Genomic DNA, 21,774 nt, shown 5'->3' with positions numbered 1-21,774 from the left:
AGCTTTTGTATGGAAACTTTATATGGTGTTGATGTATTTAAGTTTCAACTTATTCAGCAGTGGTGCTGTATATGCTCCATGCCAACTGCATCAGAGAGGAAATATCCAGGCTTAAACTGGACTTGCCCAGGGCAGAACCACTGAGAAATGCCATGCTGTTCCATATTTGTTTTATCTGTACTAGAATACACAGTCTTATCTTTACATATTAATAGTTACATATAGGGATACATATTAGTAGCAATAGGCACTCTGATAACATTAGCATCCAAACAAAGAAGTATAGCAAGTTTGGATGCTGTAACGTGTGCTAGGTCTCCCGTGAAATATAATTACAACTTTAAGGTATGAAAGTTTTTGAAGGCAATAAATGTGTTTAGAAAGTTCTTAATCTTCATCAGTGGGCTTTGGGTGGTAGTTTCTACTCACTTTTTTCATTCTGTTTTTTTTTTTTTTTATGCTTCAAGTGTAGGTAATTTTTAGAGTGAGAGGATTCACTGTGGACATTGTTAGTAACACTGTTGAAGTGGAATTTGGACTAATCTGGAATTTGGACTAATCTGTTGTGGTTTCTTTGTTTTCCTCTCTTTTTCTGATCCAGGCTTCCACAATGTTAAGAGCATCTTTAGCCCCTGCGTAAGTATTTACTGCTGAGCTTCAGGCACATCTGTAGAGAAGAGGAGGAAGGGTTTGGGAGCTGGAGTGCGCTGCCCCTTGTCTGCAAATGGGAATCGCTCGTCCTCTGTGCGCTTCCTCTGATCTCAGTGTAACCCTGCAGGCAGATATTGTGTAATCTGTATTCTTCTGTTGGGCAGGCTCAGTAACATTCTAATTTCAGCAGGATGTTGCTAATCCAGTAAATCTGCCGCTCCACACCTGTGAGCTGGTTGCTGTGTTTTCTTTGCTGTTTCCGCACAGCACGGTCCTGTTATTGTAATTGGTTTGCTTCTCACAAATCCAGGAAAGGGGGAATCAATCACGTGGATTTTTGGGTGCCTCAAGTTCAAGTTTTTTTGTGACTAACTTAATTTTTTGCTTGTTAGATTACATAGAGTTGGTATATCTGAGGTGAAGGTTTTATTAAATTTTTCAAGGTAATGTTTTGATCCTTCTGTTGTTTACAATATAATTAAAGGGACAATTATATGTATAACAGAAAATCTGTTTTGAAAAGTAGTAGGGTAGGAAGATAGGAGTAAAAAATGTTTAGTGGAATATATTTAAATATTAAAAGTAAAGCATTGACTGGAAGCAATTTTTTTAAAGTGAAACTTCTATTGCAATGTTAAAACTCAGAAAGATAGTACTGGTGCACAGAAAGTGGTCTTGTATGAAGTCTTACATTAAGCCAGCATAGCCCAGCCTGTAAAAGTCCGACCTTCCACCTTTGCCTTGGAGAAGACATTTCTGTGTGCATGGGGGCTTAGTGGTGAAGTTGGAGCTGCAGCTTGTTACCGTGTCTTTTTATAACCGAGTGCTAAGGGCCACAAGCTTGTGATCCACACAGAGCAAAAAAGGATGTTGCTGTACTGTCCTGTGCCACTAAAAAGCTCAGAGCATGAACTGAAAAAGTCTGTTCTCACATGGTAATGGTAATAAAAGCAACAAAGGTGTAAAAAAGTGGAAGCTCTTTTTCTGAAGCAGCCTTCCTGTTTTGGCTCTTCTCACCTCAGTAACATCAGCTGTGCTGAATAAGGAGAGTTTTGATTAATGTCTTTCCCATTTGCATTGTAGGAAGATGCAGGATGTGCCATTGTTGCCCTCGTTGGATTATGAGAAGCTGAAGAAAGATTTGATTACAGGGAACGATCGTCTCAAGGCCTTCTTGCTGCAGGCTCTGCGCTGGGTAAGGGAGAGGAAGAGGCCTCTGCAGAAATAAAGAAATAGATCCCTTCTGGAGGGATCCAGTATTAAAATCCACCTTAAGAGCAGGATGATGGTTCTGGTGATCAGTTCAGCATTACAGGCAACTTCTCTCTTTGTTGGTGAAGCTGGCTAAGGCTCTTGAGATGGTGAAGAAAACCCAGTCAAGTAGGCATCTATTTCTAGCAGTTTTCTTCTTATCTGAGGAAAGCCAGATAGGGATTGCTGGGATCTTCAGTGAAAGTAATTTCTGATGTTTTTTCAAATAAATTGTTGTTGGTTTAGGCAGTTCATTTTCCCAGGTGTTGCCCCATTTTAAACTTGTGTAAGTATTGCTGTATCCAAGAAATACCTGACTCTAATCACCAATTGTCCTTTATAATCAAGGTATCCTACAAGAGCATGTGATTTGGTTGATTCAGATCATATAGCGATATTCCAGAAAAATTAAAGTTGACAACGGGAAGTTACCTTTTCCTGCTGAAAATGAAGCCGATGGGTCTGAAGTGACAGATGTGAAATATGATCATAGTGGAATTCTGATCAAGCTTCAGTGTCCGTTTTCACATAAGAAAACATCCGTTGGGTCTGACCGCTGGTTCTTCTAGCCTGGTACTCTGTCTCAGATGTTTTAGAAAGGACCACATCTGTAGCTATAAAAGGGGCTTTTTAACGTTATGGGAAGTAATGCTGCATCCTTCCTGTACGGACAGAGATGGCAGCTCCTGAGTAGCAGTTTTGTAATGGATCGTTGAGCTGAGGTCAGGTCAGTCCATCTCTTTCCCTTAGATCACTGAGGCTGAATTCCTTCTCCTCATGAGAACAGGTTTCTCAATTATGGGGTATCAGCACCTTTAAAATCTTGAGTGGTCATCAATTCACGTTGCCATTTATTCTTTTGACTGGTTGTTATTTATCTTAGCGCTTGACAACATCACATCCTGGAGAGCAGAGAGACACTGTCCTGCAAGCCTACATCAGTAACGACCTCCTAGACTGCCACAGCAACTCTCAGGTCAGCTGGAAAGGGTTTTCCCCCACCTTGCATCTGATATTGCTCATTTGTTTCTGTAAAGTGCTGACCAGAAAAATGTATCACTCCGGAATGGGGGAAAAAAAAGTAGTAATGCCAAAATCATAGGATATGTTTAACTTCTGCATCACAGTCTTTAAATGCGATGGGCAGAGCTTTGCATTGCAAGAGCTCTCAGTGTAGATATAATTCTTGTAGACAGGTAGAAGTTTGTCACCGTGCTTGATGCCAGTGAGTTGAGCAGAAGCCTCCTGAGCCCCTTACTTAGAAATAAGCTCTTGCGTATCAGATTCTGTGTCTCTTTTTGAGTGATTGTGTATTGTTAGATAATACTTTCAATCCATTCCACTGATCTAGGATAAGGACTAAATTAGAACTTCAGTCCCAATAGCCTTATCAAATATCTGATTATGTGCTTGTAATAACATGTTCAATAGTATTTAAATGAATTTGGAACGAATTGTTACCTTTATTTAGAAGGGGGAATTGTGGGTGTGTTGATTTTGAAAGATTGCTTCAGTCACTTGTAATCCACTACTATTACTAACAAAAGTACAACTTTTTAATTTGTAATAGTGAATTTTGTGCATAGTTGATTTTCCCCAGTTGTTTGAAGCAATGGGCCTACTTGTTACATTGTGGGTCCCATTGTCGTTGCAACAGTAACTTGTACCACTTAAAAAGTTGAAAGGATTATTAAATCAATGATCTGTTTTTCTCCCTGTAAATTTCCGTAAGAGGGAAGTTATGTGTAGGTAATGCCTGAAGTAAAACAGATTAAAAATAGTTTGCAATGTGATGTTCTTGGTAAGTTACTGAGCTGCTTTCCCCTGCTCTTAGTTGTCAAACAAAAACATTCCTATTCAGGTATCATTATGATATTTAAATTCGTTACAAAATTAGGTATTTATTTTTGTCACTGACTAAATATTAATTTTAGATACCAGCTTTAACTGATAACTGTGTTGGTTCATTATAATTCTCACCCTGCACCACGGAGCTTAATAGTTTTTTAACACACAGAGCTGAGGAACTGAAATTTGCTTATTTGTTCGTTTTCCATCTCTCCCGCAGCCCCTGCCAATAAAACAATATATATATTAAGATAAAAATATATTAAGATATTAATATATTTAATATTAAGATATTTAAGACAAAAATATATTAAGATATTGATATGCATTCAAAGTTTGTTTAGTGTGAAAATTTAATGAAGCTTTTCAAACATTATGAAAGACTAACTTTGGTTTTTCCCTCCTTTGGTGAGTTTTTATTAATGTTTGTTTTTTTCAGAGAACTGTTCTCAAATTATTACATTCGAAGAGTGAGGTGGTCAGACAGTATATGGCAAGGCTCATCAATGCTTTTGCTTCACTGTCAGAAGGTAAGAGATTCACTGCAAAGAAAAAGAGCATTTTCATATAATGCAGGGTTATAGATACTTCACAAATACACGTCAATGCATGTGGAGATTTAGAGCCTTATTGGCACCCTTTTCCTAGGGATTCACTGTCTTCTGTTACGTGCATTCCAAAGTTTTCATTTTGACGCTGTATATTCAGCATTTCTGACTCCTTTTGATGTTTTGTGGTCTATGTGGGAACTTACTCAGGTGCTGCCTTTAATATAGTCTTCAGTCTCTTCATGAGGGTGAAAAAAATAAAATAAAATAATAATAATAATAATAATAATAATAATAATAATAATAATAATAATAATAATAATAATAATAATAATAATAATATCCTTGTTAATTAAAGATCCTATAGGCAGAACTGCTACCAGGCTGTGTAACAGTAGTTAGTGCAGCTGCTCTTTTATCTTCCTGGTACTCACCTGAATAAACCTTTGTGTATCACTGCTATCTGAGATATATACGTATCCATATATATGTATGTATATGCAGCTTTGTATCTCTGCCTGTCCCAAATTAGCCCTTGGTCTGGTGCCACTTAAGGAACTAACTATTGCTAGGAGCTGCAATCCCATTTAAAGTCAATAGCAGTAGGGCACCTCACTTTCCCAAGCTCTTTGGACATCTCTGCTTTTTGCCTAGAGCGTACAGAACTGTGACAGGTCAGAAAGCATGTCCTGAAAGAGGAATAGTGGATTCGTTGTGGGACTAATTTGGCCTCTAATGCCCTAAATGGCTGCATTGAATGCAATTGGTCTGCTAGATGACTTATTTGTACAGGTCTGTTTGGGTCTTGGCACCACATTGTGGCTTGTCAAGAAGACACTGAGGTCAATTCTGCTTGCTTTTCCAAGGAGAGGGAGCTCTTCTGTCATGAACTGATATCTCAGCATCTGTTCTTTCACTGCTTTTGCACCAGGTCGTGTCTACCTTTCTCAGAACCCCATGTTGCTGCGAATGCTGGAGGAGAGACTGAAAGCTGAAGACAAGGATTCCCTTACATGGGAGAATGTTCTGGGGGCTCTGCAGAAATTCAGCCTCAGGTGATGAAAGCACAGCACACAGTGGTGACAGCAGGAGAGGAAATGCAGGCTATTTGGGCTCTGTTCAGGGAGAAAGAAGAGCACTTGGTTTTCCCATAACGATCATCAGAACCTCTGCTGACTGATGAAAGCAGTGTCATTTATTATGGAGGAGAACTCAGTTTTGCTGACTGAATTAACCTGACTTCCTACCAGCTGTCAAGACTCAAGTAAATGTACATCTCCTGCCACAGCTTTCTGTACTTTATGTGTATTCCTTAACTGAACAAAGTTAAAATCTTAAGGGAGAAAGTTCTGAAGACACCGCATAGAAAAAAGAGTTGCATTACATTCCAAAGCATAAGGTTTTCATTATCCTTTCTGCAAACATTTTTCAGGGATTTCATCCTTATCCTGTTGATCCTCTTTCCTGGAGCTGTCTATGGATGGGCTGTCTTCTCTCTTATTTTTGCCCTAGCAGTCTGTCTCAAATGCCCACCACAAAAGGAGTATACAAAAGCAGTAAAGGGCATGATGTTGCTGTCATTTATCAAATACATATGATCTAGGAACTGTGTTTTCACCATACTTGTGAAGACTGTTCAGCCCTGAATAGTTAACTAAATGTGAGGAGGTATATGGATGTGCTGAGCTTTTATTTTCATTCTTACTTCTTCTGAATTAAGACTGCAAGCGTTGGTTTGGGTTTTTTTTTTAATTATTTGTTTCTTTGGCTGTGTTGAAGAATGAAGGCTGCTTTTGGATTTGCTTCATGTAGAACTTGTCTAGATGAAGCACATGTAAATGTGCTTTGGGTAGAATTCTGCACTGCTTCCTGACACGATACCTTATACTGCTTGAAATCCTAACCCAATCTTAGAGAAAATGATGCTTTGATTAAAGCAGTTGTTCATAGTACAAGTCATTTTGAATTTTGTGGCCTAGACATTAAGCTACTTAAAATTTGCAAGTTTTTTACTTTCTAAAAAATAACAGTTAATCTTATAAAGGTTAATTCCAGATACTTAACATGATGGACTTTCCTTTTTTTGAATGTGTGGTGGGATGCTCCCTTGTTTTGCTCAGTCCTTACCATAGACCTGCTGCAAGATCCAGGACCGAGGAAGCATATGAACTTTCAAGAGTAATTCAGATCCCAAGTACCAAGACCAGGAAAATACCTGCTTTGATTTTTGTAGCTTAGACTTACTGCCAATTGGTTTTTCAAAATGGTGTTCTTCAGTAAGACCTTTCTACCAGTATATACTTATTTTTTTCTATTGTAAAGTGAGGAATTTCTGCAATGGGAGAGCACAGTTGACCACTTTATTCAGTATACTCTTCAAGGGCACCTACAGGTTGAGTTAAAAGAATACATGCTTTAAGAATCTCTAGAGGAAAGAGCAAATAGATTTAAGCAAAAAATCTCATTTGTCAAATCAACAGTACAAAAGTGCTATAGTGCTATGGGTACCTATGGCAGAAGTAGTAATTAATGTGTTTTATGGGTCTGTTGTGTGTAGCCGGCTTTTTTTACCAATTTGAAGACAATTGAAAATGCAGTTTTAGGTGGTTAGAAGCCTTAGAAAACAATGAAGAAAGCTACCTCAGTAGCCTGCAGGTTTAAAAAAAAACAAAACAAACCACAAAAAAAATGACCCGCCCAACAACCTTTTAGTGCTCTAACCCTGTGGGAATCCGTATCTTCCATTTCTTCAGGCTTTGTTAATTCCTTAGTTTAGTTGATTCTGCCAAAATGGATAGTTTGGGGGGGTTTGTTGGCAGGCTAGTGTATAGCGAGTAGATGAAGTAGGGTTTTAATATGCTTATATTTGCTATAAATGTATTTGAAAGCTTTTTGTGTTGTGGTCTGACTTCTGTGGGCTTTTTGTTCTTTGGACCCTAGGCGCGCGCTGCAGTCGGCCATGATCAGCGACGGGCTCATCTTCTGGCTGGTTGATGTTCTCAGGGATTCGGATTGCCTGTCTGATTACACGCTGGAGTATTCGGTTGCCTTGCTCATGAATCTTTGTCTGCGCAGTGCAGGTGTCCCACATTTTGAATTACAACCTTATTCCAAGGAATGGATAGGGAAAGTTGTGAATCTTTTTTTGCTGGTATACATGGATTCTTTCAAGTGACTGCAATTAGTAGCAGGGACTCACATGACCAGAGATATTTGGGTGTTATAACCGATGTTTTTGAGCAGAGCTCTTTCCCAATAATCCCAAACAATGGAGGTTAGCTTCACCAAAATCTAAAGAATTAAGAAAGCAGTTAATCAATGGAACCCTCTAGGATTTGATTCTTTTTTGGTATCCATATGTGCAGACTGCCGTTCCTACGCGCAAGGCCCACTTTTCAAAGGACACTTTATACTTGTGTTAGAGATTCATCTGTATAAAAGAAGGTCAGAACTGAGTGATGAATAATGGCGAGAAACTTAACCTTTACTTGCATGCTTCACTTCTACAATACAAAGATTACCCCACCCCCAGAAAATAAGGTCCTGTCTATGACTAAGAGACTTAAAAGGAGCTTAAAGTAAGTTTTGTTTTAAAAACTAAAATAAGGTAGGGTGAAGAATTAACTGCTTGCCATAAGCAAGATAATGGCTTTGTTAAACTTTTAAAAATCCCTTTGTATTGCACCCTGTCCAAGACTAAAACGGTGTAAATCCAGAGTAACTCCACTGGTTTCAGCTCAGTTATACTGAGCAGCATTTGGCAGGAACAAGGAACAATGTTGCTCCCTGTAGATTGTATTTAGGACTGATTTTAAGAAGCAAGTAAGAAGCTTGCTCTGATCATTATATTTTTTTCAAGCATATTTATGTTTTCTCACTTTGCAGGGAAGAAAACGTGTGCAAGGATCGCAAACCATGTGCTCAAAGTTCTCTCTGATCTTCTTGGCCATGAGAATCACGAGGTATTTGTACAGCAAACTCTGGGTTAATGAGAAAGCACAAAGAAAAAATAAAGACAAAGCAAGAAAGGAAGAAATTAAAATAAGTAAATTGGTTTTGTTTCCCTCGTGTAATTAAGTTGTGTGAAGTTTTCCTAAAATTCACAATTATGTAAATTTGATTTCATCGGGCGCTGGTCTTTCTAGACATAATTATGTCTTCCTTCAACAAATGTTGGCAGCTAAGAATGAAAGTCTTTTAGATGCATAGTTAGAATGCAATCCACGTGCCTTCCTGATTGCAGTTTCTGATGCTGTTTAAATGTCATCTCACACCAAATCATCTCAAGCTTAACTAGTTCATGAGATGAACAATGTGTGGTGCAAGCCCATTATGCAAAACATCAGGTGCAAAGAAGCAAATTTGCTAGTAGTTTTAAGGAATATTATGAGAAAGCAGTACGCTCGTGACATTGAACCCTTATTATCTTTTTATCTGTCACTTCATTTAACCTGCTGCTTAACCCTTTTGTGGTTTGTTTCTTTTCTGTCTCCAGACACACTTCCAGCTTAGATGCTAAATTAAACTATCTCAAAGAAAAATGTTAAAAATTATTAGTTATGTCTACCTTATGCTTTCTGGAAAATCACTATGGTATCTGCTATGTAAAGCATTACTTCAGCTCTCTCTGCAGAGGGGAACTTCTTTAACCATGGAGTAAAATTCAAGGCAGGAAAACATGTAGACAAATATTGTATGAAGCTGAAATCAGGAAGGCAGAATTTTTACTAGAGTATTCTGGAATGATCCTTTGTGCAAGGTGTTTGGGGACTTCTTGTAAAGATGAAATATAAACTCTGGTGTCTTATGTTTATATACAATGATCGTATCATCAGTGGTTTTTTGTTTATAGCTTAAACTGAAAATATACTGTTGAATTCTGTGCCTTAGAATTACCTTGAAATTTCCCTCGGCGGGTACGTTCTTACGACCTAGTTTGCACCAGTGCAGCTGATAGAGGTTTTGTTATTGATGTCGAAGGCAGAAGGCCGGGAGAGCTTCCTGAGAAGCTGTGTAACCCCCGTGTAATTCCCAGTTCCTTCCCTTTCCTTGCTTCCCCTGCTCCCAGCCCAGCTCACTGTTCATTGTTCCAAGCTTATAGACAGAAGATGAGTCGGAATCTTAGCGCTCCAACAGTAACTGGCCAATACAAAGGGTCACATAAGTGCTGATAAAACTAGTTTGATAGATCTGGTGGCAGAGCTTTCAGGCTGGGTGGTTTTTTGCCTCTGCTGAGGGACAGTAACAGGCTGCAGAGTGAGAGGATGTTTTGAGTAACCTTCTACGGCTTTTATCATCCTGCCTAAGGGTGTAATGCCTGAAGCCTATCTTGAGTTCATGCCGACACAGTCTTGTCCCTGTTCTTTGTCCTATTTTTTGTATTGCCACTAGTGTTTGTCAGAAATTAACCTTCTTTTTCTGCCTTTTTTTGTTTTTAGGGCTAGGTCAATTTGCAAGAATACAGTTTCAGAGGTGTGGGGGGAGGATCAGCATGCAGCAATACTGATTTAAATAAACCATATCACAGGATATTTGCATCCTGAAAGTTCCCTGCTTCCCAAGTGGGCATTTTTGCAAGTGCAGGCTAGCCTGACTAAACTCTCTGCAAGTAGTTGTTCTGCACCTTCACTCGTCAATTTTGCTTATAGTCAGCCGGGGTGTATGTAAGAGTTTTTCTTAGTGGTATGGCTATTTCTTCCTCTTAGATACAACCGTATGTGAATGGAGCACTGTACAGCATTCTGGCCATCCCTTCTGTCCGAGAAGAAGCCAGAGCAATGGTAAGAAGTGCTGCTTTGCACAGCACAAAGATCAACGCGTACAGGTCGCACACAGGTAGCTGTTGAGCAGTGTGCAGCAGGATTGTGAGGTAGGAGCTGTGGCATTTTGAGAAGGGAATCCACAAGAGGTCCTACACCTTTGATTCTGAGGCAGATACGAATGTATGTCTCAAACACTTCTGCCGTATTTGCTGGTCTTTTCCCAGAAGTGGAGCCCCAGCAGAGTGAAGGATTCTGTCTAAATTATAAGTTAAAGGTGTTGCTTAGAATAGTGTTGTCCATCTAGCATTTCGTAGACTGGGTGTGGCCCAGGATGTGCTTTCATCTGTCCTGCTGCTTCTTCCCCTTATTTTACTCATTCTGAACCTGTGAATAGCCACTAAGAGGATGAGCTCCTCGTGCTGCTTTTGTTTCTACCTGGTGTAGACATGATTTGCTGGGCAAGGCAGCAGGAAGAAGGTTTTAGCAGAACTGGGAATTGTTCTTCTGTGAAAGTCTAATGATAATGAGTGTGGTTTAACTTCTGGATTTCAGGAAGCTGTTCCTGGGATAGCTGTGTATCCCCGTATCTTAGAACTAACCTAGTTATATGCAGGCATAAATTGTTGTCAGATGTTTTACCTCACAGCACACAGAGGATTGGAAGTCATCTTAAATGATTAAAGACACAATATCCATCCCATAAGGGGCCACAAAGAAAGAAACTGGGTTTAAGGGAAGGTCAAAGTTAGTCCTGCTTTTTGCTTCTCTGAACCTTGTGCTGATGTCTCTGCCAATGCAGATTTTCCCTTGTCTGCTGGCTACTGTGTATTGAGTTCAGAAGGCAGAAGCAGTACATCTATTGTACAAATTTGCTGTTCATCATGGATACTTCTGTATTCAAACCTAGAATCAATCTAGACAGCATTTTTTTTGTCTTTAAGAAGTGTATGGACAGAATGGAGTGTTTAGAGCTGGCACAGTGGTTTGTTCCACACCACCTCTGTTTCTCCCAACAAAACAATTACATTTTAGCTAACAAAACTCTGTCACTGTGGTCACATGAAATACTAATCTAGCAATATTTTCCACTACATCCAGGGAATGGAAGAAATTCTGCGCTGCTTTATCAAGGAAGGAAATGCAGAGATGATCCGACAGATTGAATTTATTATCAAGCAGCTCAATTCAGGTCAGAAGAACAGATGCAGCTATCTGAGCTGTAAATCTTTCACAAAAGCCACAAGAAAGCTCGTGTTTTTACTTGGCATTGAAACTCTCAAAGAATAACAATAGCGTGATGGTCTGAGAGAGGGTGAATAGTGAATGTCAGGATTTGAATGTCACATGTATTTTAAAATTTCCTTTTGTGTTACAATCATAAAGAATTAAAAGGCTGGATAGGTCTTAATCCCAGAGTCTTGGAACTGTAAATATGATGACCTCGACTGTTTTATTTCATGCTAGTGGCCTCACAGTAATGAGACTGCTGTCAACTGCAAAAATAAACAGGTAATACAATTTGTAAAGCAGGATTTAGGGAACAGGTCTGTCTCTGCTCTTCTTATCTCTTGAGGAGTGTGGCTTTGTTATCTGAAATTATGTATCCTAAATAGGGGGCAGAGAAAAGCCTTTGTGGACAGTATGTTGATGGGTCCCAGGAGTTGTCGATGCAGTGTTAATACAGATAAATATGAGGATGTGGACTATTTATTGTATTTTCTGTTCCTTGTGGTTGCAATGGAGGCTGAAGAAAGAGAAGGCAAATAACGAAAAGAAGATGAACTCTGATTAAATCTTTCTGTACAGCAAAAGTAGGACAAGTTTGACTGCTTGCTTTGGCTTTTGGAAAGAGCAGAAGGCTGCATCCCTTATGGTCTTAGCTTCTAAAAGAAAAAATGAAGTATTTAAACACTTTAGTGCCACTATGCAATGGTTGTTCATCAAGGTTATAGAATTGTTCCTCTTCTACCTGTGAATCATATTTTTAAAAGGTTTTGTCTGATTGGTGAGTAAAAGCTGAGTGTACACATGTCCAGTACAAGCCTGGGTGCTTTTTTCTACATAAGTTAGTTTGACCAAAAGTTACAATAAGTATTCTACTATCTTTTTACTTACAAAAGCAGTGTAATATTGAAGTGCTTGTAGGGAGAAGTAGAATCTTTTATTTAAAATTAGTTGAAAATGGATGAACTTGCAAGTGCACACATTTTCATCCAAGTCTTGTCAGTAAATACACTGAGTCCTTATAGTAGGATTTATGAGAAAATAAATATTCCACAGTGTTTCTGTTTCTGCCATTTTCCCAATTTCAGTGATTTCTAGAATGCTTTATTAGAAGCAAATACTTCCAATAGTTGTCCTGAAAACAACGGTGTCTGTATGAGAAGCAAGCTGAATCTTACTGTTGCAAAAGAGAAGCAATAACTAGAGATTCTGTGAAGCTGCACATGTACTCTTACACCATTTTGTTTTGCTTCTTTCTAGAAGAGCCATTAAATGATAGTATCGTGTCTGATGATGAAGAGGAAGAGGAGGATGAGGAAGTAAGTTTAAAGGCCTTGTGGCACCTTTTAGAAAAATCTTCAACCTTCTAGACAGAAAATATTTGTGTCAATAAGCCAGACTTTGGTGTTTTGTTTTGTTGGTTGGTTTTAGTTTTCATTTGGCTTTTTTTGGTTTGGGGAGTTTATTTCATTTAATTGCCAAGGTGTATTAATATTAACAAGAAAATTGGATCTGGTTTAATTCCCTTATCTTCACGTTAAGTCCTACTCTTTTATTTTTGGCAAGTCACCACCTCTGTGATAAAGGATTATAACTTGAAATAAGTGAAGAGATTAGAAGTTGCTTTTAAGCAGACCCATTTCAGCAGTTAAAGGAACCAAATGAACCAGTTTATCATCAGAATATTTTATGCACATGTTGCTGCTTTTTCTTAAGGTATCATGATCTGTTCAGGGTGTGACTTCTTTTGCTGTTTAGAAACTTTGAAATATATTTAATAAATTTTCTGTATGTAATGAAGGAAAACAGTAATTACAAATTAAGAAATGAGTCCCACAGAATCACAGAGAATCACAGAATCGACTGTGTTGGAAAAGACCTCAGAGATCATCAAGTCCAGCCCTTGGTCCAACTCCAGTCCATTGACTAGATCATGGCACTAAGTGCCATGTCCAATCTCAGTTTAAAAACCTCCAGGGCCGCTGAGTCCAGCACCTCCCTGGGCAGCCATTCCAATGCCTGACCACTCTCTCTGCAAGGAATTTCTTTCTAATATCCAGCCTAAATTTCCCCTGGCAGAGTTGAAGCCCCCTTGTCCTGTTGCTGACTGCCTGGGAGAAGAGCCCAATCCCCACCTGGCTATAACTTCCCTTCAGGTAGTGATAGGGAGTGATAAGCTCACCTCTAAGCCTCCTCTTCTCCAGACTAAACAACCCCAGCTCCCTCAGCCTCTCCCCATAGGTCTGTGTTCAAGTCCCTTCACCCATAAAAAGAGAAAAGAAAAAGAAAGTACGCATGAGAAGCTATGTCATAGTAAATATAAACTGGTTAGCTGTATATTTGTCTTTGCTAATAAATGCATTTTATACTAATACTTCAGCATTTTTTTAAGAAGCTGTCTGCACAGAATAATGGGATCCCAGGTGTAGACAACCCACCATACTTGATCATCTAAATTGACAAGAAAAGCAAGGTGTAAATGATGTGAAGGAAATGTTGACCCAGTCTTCACTGGTGATGTTGTCATAAGTGTATAGGGGACGTTGAAAATATACTATACTATACATGGGAGTTTTATCTCAAATAAGTCTACCACGTAATGCTTGTCTCTTATTGAAAAATCTTGTTTGAGAAATTTAAAATAACAGCTATGGTAAAAGTCCTTGGAATAGCATTTGTATGTATTTAAGTGGGTGTGTATGTGCACAAACATTTGTATCATGTACCTGCCCTGAAGAAGTCAGTGACATTGACATCTCTGCAAAACATGCTTGTATTATAAATATTACTGGAGAACATAAATTTACTGAAAAACAAGTTTTTAGATAAAAAGTTTTTGTCCTGAACCAACGGAGAACAAGCAACATGAAATTTACCAAGTCAGTTGTATCCACGTTCTACCAGCTTGTTACACTTCATCGCAAATGCTGCTGAGTAGTGACAACCGTGCGACAGTCTGAGACTTGCCCTGGTCCTGCAGGGGACCGAGTGCATTCTCAAGTGCGCGTTGAACCTTTTATGTTTGGAAAGCAGGGGAAAAAGCGTGTCCCAATTGTTCGAGGTGTGGCGTGTCCTCAACTGCCACGGGGTGCAGCACCTTGCAGGATCCAGCCTTTGTCTGGCAGCGTCCGGGGAGGTTTGTGCACTACTTGCATTATTTAGCAAATTTCTGTGTTGTGGCACAATAGCTGTTGAACACGTGAACTGATTACTCTTGTGACTTTGCCTAAATTTAGAGCCATGTGGAAATTCTAAGTTTAGAGCTACAAGGAAGTTTTATTTAACAATTGACTCTCCCTCTTTTGTTCTAAGGGGGTACAGCAAACTGTTTGGTTTTGTTCTGTTGTTTTTTTCCTAACAGGATTATAGTATTGTAATTGCTTCACCTCCTGCAGTCCTGAAGTGAGTTTTCTATAATCTTTCCACTCCTTCCAGCCAAAACCAATGCTTGATGTACAAGATGTGGGATTAGTCATTATAACTTCCCTTTGTTTAATACGCTGCTTGACACTCTTTGACTGATGTTCCAAGACTTTGAGCGTCTTAGGTGTATTGTGAGAATCCAAAGTACTCATATTTTTGCTTGAACTCTAGTATACTTTATTGGAGGATACTGTGCTCTGTTGGGAAAGCAGAGATAAGGAGCTCCTTCATGAGAGGTGCGACACTGAATTGCCTGATAGTGTTGAACATTTTCATTACTTTACCCACTCTTGGGAACGAAAGGAAGGTGAGTTCTCCAGTCATACTCCTTCCACAAGCTGCTGCTCACAATCCCACCCAGCGCTTTAGGTCAAATAATTTTGTAATGCATTTTTACCGCTGAACCGTCATGTGATTAAAAGAGGCTTCTGTCACTTCTTATTATTTGACTCAAAAATAACTGTAGGCATTTGAAACAGAAGTGTCAGATTCCAGCTGCAAGGAGGCCCAGTTTCTTAATCCCCAGTTTAGAAAATATAGCATATAAACAGCATGGGAGCAAAATGCTAGACAAAATGCATAATGTTCTTAGTTGGTTAAATGGGCAAAAGATTTGTTGACTCGCTGCCTCAGTGCTTGGAGCCCTTTTGTATTTTGGAAATGCAGTGAGTTATTGTTCTTTGATGAGGTTCTGTGATAACATCTGATGTTGTGATCTGGCAACAGAAAGTTTTTGAAAACGTTATCTGAAGTATTGTCTTTACGTAACTTTGAAAAACTACAACAGACTGAATGTCTTTCAGAGCATGTCCTTGTATTGACAATTTAATGATGCGCATTCAGACTGCTTACTCATATTATAATTTGTTGCTGATTTACGTAAATATCAATATTTGTACGTTCACAACTTAAACAACAAAAGGACTCTTATGCAGACTTAGTTTTCAGGTTTTGCCCCAACTTTTATTGTTTCTAAGAGTGTGTGAAGGTTCCCCATGCTGTTACTATTACCTTTGATGTTTTTTTTAATTTTATCTGTTGTTGAGTTGTGTCTTGGCTTTGAGCAGACCTTGTGGTGATGACTACTTTCTCCTAAACGCTAGCTCCAAGATGGGGTTTAGCCTGTTGGAGGATAATTCTGGCATTTCTAAGAGCATCATACACTCAGAAACTTAAGATTCTGTAATGTGTGATGACACTGGAGCATATAAACCGAATGAAAAACGTCAACGTGTATACCATTATTCAGAAGTAAATTGGCTTTCAAGTTTGTCTGCTGTGCTTTAAATTAACTAGTGCAGAGCTCAGGATGCTTCTGGAGTACATCCCCACCTTCATTATGTGCCATCTGTGGTGTGTTGACACCCACAGTCACAGTGCATGATATTTTTAACAGAACAGTTGAGAGAATATTAGCTTAATGTATCTTCAGTATTTGATCTTTACATCTGCTTTTTAATTGACTTGGACCGTCTTTAAAAGCTGCTTGTAAAAGTGAGTATGCGATATCGTAGCTCTAATTCAAATAGTTACAAACTTGAGCTACACTATATGACTGAACAGTGACAGTTTAACAGATGTCCTTTGATCCCTCGTTAGCACCTGGCAATAAAACCAGTAAACTGCAGTGTGAAAATACACTTCAGCTAGATAAACATCAAAAGAAGGAGTGCTTAATCAAAGTAAGGTTGGGGAGATCATCTAATCCAACCAGCAGGTTCACCACAGCAGATCTCACAGGAAGGTGTCCAGGTGGGTTTGAATGTCTCCAGAGAAGGAGACTCCGCAGCCTCTCTGGGCAGCCTGTTCCAGTGCTCTGGCACCCTCAGAGTAAAGAAGTTTCTCCTCATATTCAGATGGAACCTCCTGTGCTTCAGTCTGTGCCCGTTGCCCCTCATCCTGTCATTGGGCACCACTGAAAGGAGTCTGGTTCATCCTCTTGACACCCACTGTTGAGATATTTATAAAGCTTGATGAGATCCCCTCAAAAATACTGTCTTGTTCTTGTGTTACAACTTCTGGTTTGCTGCAAGAGTCCCTCAAACTTTAAAATTTCCTGGCTTGCTGATCTGAAGAGTGAATTCTTTGTACTTTTCACTTGAGAAGTTGATTACAACAGAGGATTGTTGCCTTCCTGTGTGATATTTGTATCCTAAAGTACCGATTCCAATCATTTTGTACCGTCCCATGTTGTCAGCTTTAAAGGTTCTTTGCAAACCTGAGTTACAGCACTGCTTCACATTGCTGTAAAAACAGCTGCTGTCAGACAAGCGCGCTCTCACCCTGCAGGAACCGCAGCTTGGGGAGGGGTTTTGGATGCCCAACAATAAGGATTTTTATTGTGCTTCTGTGTCTTGAAAATGTGTAATTAAATGTTTTAGGGAATACATGGCAATAAATCACTGCAGTGATTTGTCAAGGTGAAGGGACATACCCCAGAGTGCTGAATACTCACGTGAGCATTTCAGTCTCGTGGAATGCTGGTATTATGTTTAGGAAAGGCTATGAAATGTTTTAAAGTGTGCTTGCTTGCTTTTTACTACTAGTTGTTATAGTCTAACTTAAATTTATGATCAGATGATACTGACTCATAAAAAGATCCAGACAACTTTCCTGTCAAGTTTCCTACCATCCTCTTTACTTGAATGGTAACTTTCCTTGGTGATTTTGTTGTTGGTTTTGTTGGGGGGGAGGGGGTTGTGGGTTATTTGGTTGGTTGGTTTTTGTTAGAATTGACTTACCTTAAGTTTGGGGTTTGTGTTTTTGGTGGTTTGTTTGTCTGTTTTTACCACAAAAATACCCCAAACAAAATAACAAGAGAGGCCTTTTCTGGGCCTCCCATGTGGCTGAGAAATGCCATCTTTTGTTTTTTCAGCCTGTACTGTATGACTGGATTCACTTGGGCAGATCCACAGAAACTAAACCTCCATATTTCATAGCGGGTGCTAGTTAAGCACTGCGTGCTGAAGAGCATTGCATCTCTTCACTGCAGCATGCAGTGTTCTAAAAAGGTGCTAACGACTCAGATTTTTCCTCAGCCTTTATTAGGTCAAGCAAGGAATAATGGTTTGGGGTTGGAAATTTGAAGGAGGACAACTTTTTAAACGAATACTGTACATTATGGTGAAGCGTTTGTGGTTTTTTTATGCTCTAAGGATTCTTTGGTTTCTAGTTATATCACAAGTTTAGGTTACTTTTTTGACAGACAATGCTTGTACATTACAACTTTCCAGTACTGTTAGTGCTGCACATGTAAGTTCTTATCATCTAAGTGACTACCGAAGGGAGGACTAAATTTGGAATGTAAACTGCTTGTAACCTGGTCTCAAATAACATGCGTGTTGCTGTTGCAGGAGGACCATGACATCATGGAGTCTGATCTGGACAAAGACGAGGTGTTGCAGCCTCAACTGGGGGAGCTTGCAGGAGAGAAGCTGCTGACAACTGAGTACCTGGGAGTGAGTACCACTCACTAGCACCTTGAAATAAATTAATGTGCTGGATTAAGTGCTAAATTTCAGCAGTTTCATTACTTTCTAACATCTTTTCTTCTTCAAACTGTTGCTTGAAGAGCCGGGTTCTACCCACACAGCAGTCCAAATCTTCCACAGTCTGTTGTATTAGCTGCTGTTCAGTGGAATAAATTTGAGCTACCCTTTCACAGGAGTTGGTCAGGCCGTGGCTTAATAATAAGCTAAAGTCAGCCTTAGGGTTCCAGTGCTACCTCAGTGACTCTGAGCACACAAAGCAAAGTGGTGAGCAAGTTATTGATCTTGGAACACTCGGCTGGTCTGAATATATATTTTTTTAAGTTGAAAAGTTAACTGCTCCTGCAGGCGTTATACCAGATCATGTATTGTATGTCTTACCTCAAGCAGCAAAAGCGCATTAAGTAAAAAACGTGTAAGGCTGACATAAATGCGCCATTTAGTGTGCTGTGACTAATTTGAGATAAATGTGACTGTATGCCTTCTGGACTCTATAGGTCTACCAGTGCTGATGTTGGAAATGTAACATGAGATAAGATGTGATAGAACAGCCTGATTCCAGGAATTTTATCTAGTAACACAAGAATGATATGTAGTTTCTGATGAAATGTATCTATGGAATTTTCTCTATGGGTCCACTTACCTGTCTTTCCACTGCATTTTTATTGCTTTATTTCCCTTGTATCAGATAATGACTCATACTCCAAAAACCAAGAAGAAGCTGTTTCCTGGTGTCCATCAGAGTATAGATGAGCCTCTCCAGAGACCTGTGACACCAGGTTATCACAGAACTATATGCCTAATGTAAGTCTAATGAAATGAGACAAGCTGGATTTTTTTAAACTCCTTTAAAACAAACAAATAAAAAAAACCCACCTTCCCTACCTAAAAGTGCATTGTCATTGATCACTCCTTAAAGATAACTTCAAAACAAAAAAAAAGGAGAGGAATATTGTACACAGAGGAAGGTTCACTGGCTTAGGTCACATACTTGGAATAGCTGAGTATATGTTTACTGATCAATTTGATTTAAATTTGTATGATGTCCTGTGTGTTCATAGTCTTCCATCTTCTCATATTTTAATGTTAAGTTGCATGGAGTGTCCAAAAGGTCAGAGATCTTCCACTTTATACACAAGAAAGTATATTGTTCTGGAGAAGTTTGCTACCCACCCATAAGAGAACAGATTAAAAAGAAAATGGGAAAGGCAAAAATCTTAGTATGTCCGATTTCCTGCTGTGGAAGAAATACTTTTTCCAGTGGGCAGATCTGTAGCAGGTCTGTCTTGCACAATCTTGATTTTTCTTCTGAGTACTAGCCTGGAAAAAAATGGCACCTGTTTGAGCGTGGCACTTAGGCTATAGGAGGCACAAGAACTAAATGCAGATTGGGAGTTCGTTCTTTGTTACTTGGTGCCCTTTCTCACAGTGGTGAACTTTTGCACCATCATAATGTCCACAGCTTTTGCAAGCCCTCTCCCTGTATATTGTGTGTGTGAGAAGAAAACAGTAACTAATCAATATAAACTCATATTAGTAACATAGTGATTATCTAATAATTTTCCTGCAGTCCTCCAAACGAACTGCAAGCCTTAAAAATCTAAACTGACTGATACATGACAAATATACATTGCTGCTTTATTGTGGAGTCAGCATTACCGAGCTCAAGGTCCCACGTTCCCTGCACAGTATTTTGCTCATAGGGGGCTCAGAGACCTGGACTGATTCTGTGGAACTGGCTGCAAGGGGTGGCCTTACAGCCTATTTATAAAGTATTTTTCAGTAATAAATCCTGGTTACCACTGGAGTGTCTAAACATTACATTCCTGCTTTATAAGTGGAGAGAAAAATAAGCCTGTGAAAATGAAGTGACTTTCCTACGGGAAGTCAGAAAAGCGGTGGCACACCTGGGGGAGTGGCTTTAATTTCTTGGTTCCATGTAATGTGCTGCCATTTATGCGTCAGAAATAATCTCTAGAGGTGATCGCGTGCCTCCCCGTACCACCAGCTCCCTAGAGCGTACGTTTGCTTAGCAGTATCCTGGATACCAGAGTGACGCTGGTCCCAGCTTTTGTCAAAACTCGAATCTCCTTACGAACGGCCGTGCAGCTCGTGCCTCTGCGAGACGGGTTCAAGTCGCTGCTGGACGCAAATTAAAACAACTTCTGCTCATGCTGGTTCTGGTAGTTTTGGGTCTAAGAGAAGCATTGGTTTGGCGGTGGGAAGCAGACTTTATAGGTTGCCTCACTGGGTAAACTAAGGAGGAAAAATGTAAACAGCCGAAATCTAACACGGTGAAAATATGTGAAAATCAATTTCCCTGCTGCTCTGGCCAAATGGTAGAAATAATGTGAGTGTTTAGTGCTCCCGTGTTTTAAGGAGGAAGAGTGAGATACCACCCAGAAGTCTGTATTTTGTATCTAACTAATTTGTGTGCAAGAAAACTGCAGTAAATAGATGGAAGTGTTCCGAATTACCTTTTACAACAGAACAGGACAAGCTTTGGCTATTATGCTGTTCTAATTTTAGTAAGAATTCACTTACTAAAATGAGGAAATACTCTGTTAGGAAGTGTTGCAAGAGGAAGACAATAAAAGTGATCAAATCTTAGCTGCCTCAATTTGAAAGCAATATCTGAACTGGATGTATTTCATATTTTGAATAATTTAAGTGGTTTCTGTTTGTATCAGATGAAATGGCATTAAAAACATCAGCATTTTTATTCTCGTATGCATCTTGTCTGATTGGGGTCAATCCAGGACAGTTGATCTGTTTGGATTCAGCAGAGTAGTTAAACTACATTAAAAATGTATTGTATTATATCATATCATATTTTTAAAACCTTGTGAAAGAGGAAGCAATTGATGGAGATACTACAACATATATCTTTATGAGTTGTTGGTTCATACCTTTAAAAGGGGGCGTAGATTTCTAGTGCTGAATGGAAGTATTCACACAGCAAATTGATGCAGAATAGCCCCTGCACATGTAGCAGCTATTCCATGCTAATTTTTCTATGACTTCTCAGTGCAGACAAAGCTCTACTTACTTCACATGAATTGTCATGGGATCCCTACATGGACAAGCTCTTCCTGTACTGAGCTGAGGGAGTCAGGAAATACTGGAAAGCTGCTCTTTTTTTGGGGGGGGCACTTTTTTCTTTTCTTTTCCCCTCTTCTTTAAAGACTCTCTGGCTGAGATCATTCAAGGGGGACTGAACTACTTAATATTCTGCTAGCTGTTTCCTTAGAAACAGATTTAGCTGTGAAATCATTAACTACCTCCTTGGACCGCATCCTTTCTCACTAGAAATACAGTCTAGTTGCCTTAGCCCGGTAGTGGGCAGGGAAACTTTCTGTGTCTGCCAGCTTCTTTTCACACACGTTTCGCACTTCTCTTGCTGCTTCTGTGTTTTATTGCTTATTACTAAGCGATCTTGTCCCTGTCCTGTCCTTCAGCTACTTCGGTTTCTCATTGATCCACCTCACTTGGGAAACCAACAGTTCTATTTCTTATCTGCTTGGTTTTAAGTTTGTGTTGCATATTTCTCTGTAAAGTGAAATCTTTGTAATACTCAGG

The 21,774-nt window shown here is 39.3% G+C and overlaps 1 protein-coding gene across 1 annotated transcript in view; it reads left to right on the top strand.

Moving 5' to 3' along the window:
- ARMC9 (armadillo repeat containing 9) overlaps positions 1 to 21,774 on the top strand; it is a 61,451-nt gene that overhangs the window by 24,753 nt on the left and 14,924 nt on the right. The window contains 12 exon segments of the mRNA XM_082055864.1: positions 602 to 636; positions 1,735 to 1,846; positions 2,786 to 2,878; positions 4,190 to 4,280; positions 5,230 to 5,353; positions 7,239 to 7,378; positions 8,184 to 8,260; positions 10,004 to 10,078; positions 11,159 to 11,249; positions 12,545 to 12,603; positions 18,061 to 18,165; positions 18,884 to 18,999. Coding sequence (XP_081911990.1) covers positions 602 to 636; positions 1,735 to 1,846; positions 2,786 to 2,878; positions 4,190 to 4,280; positions 5,230 to 5,353; positions 7,239 to 7,378; positions 8,184 to 8,260; positions 10,004 to 10,078; positions 11,159 to 11,249; positions 12,545 to 12,603; positions 18,061 to 18,165; positions 18,884 to 18,999 — 1,118 coding nt within the window.

Source organism: Streptopelia decaocto, assembly GCF_964273445.1.
Source record: "Streptopelia decaocto genome assembly, chromosome: 6".
Taxonomy (NCBI): domain Eukaryota; kingdom Metazoa; phylum Chordata; class Aves; order Columbiformes; family Columbidae; genus Streptopelia; species Streptopelia decaocto.
The sequence above is the reverse complement of the archived record's forward strand: the minus strand, read 5'-3'. Positions and strand labels throughout refer to the sequence as shown.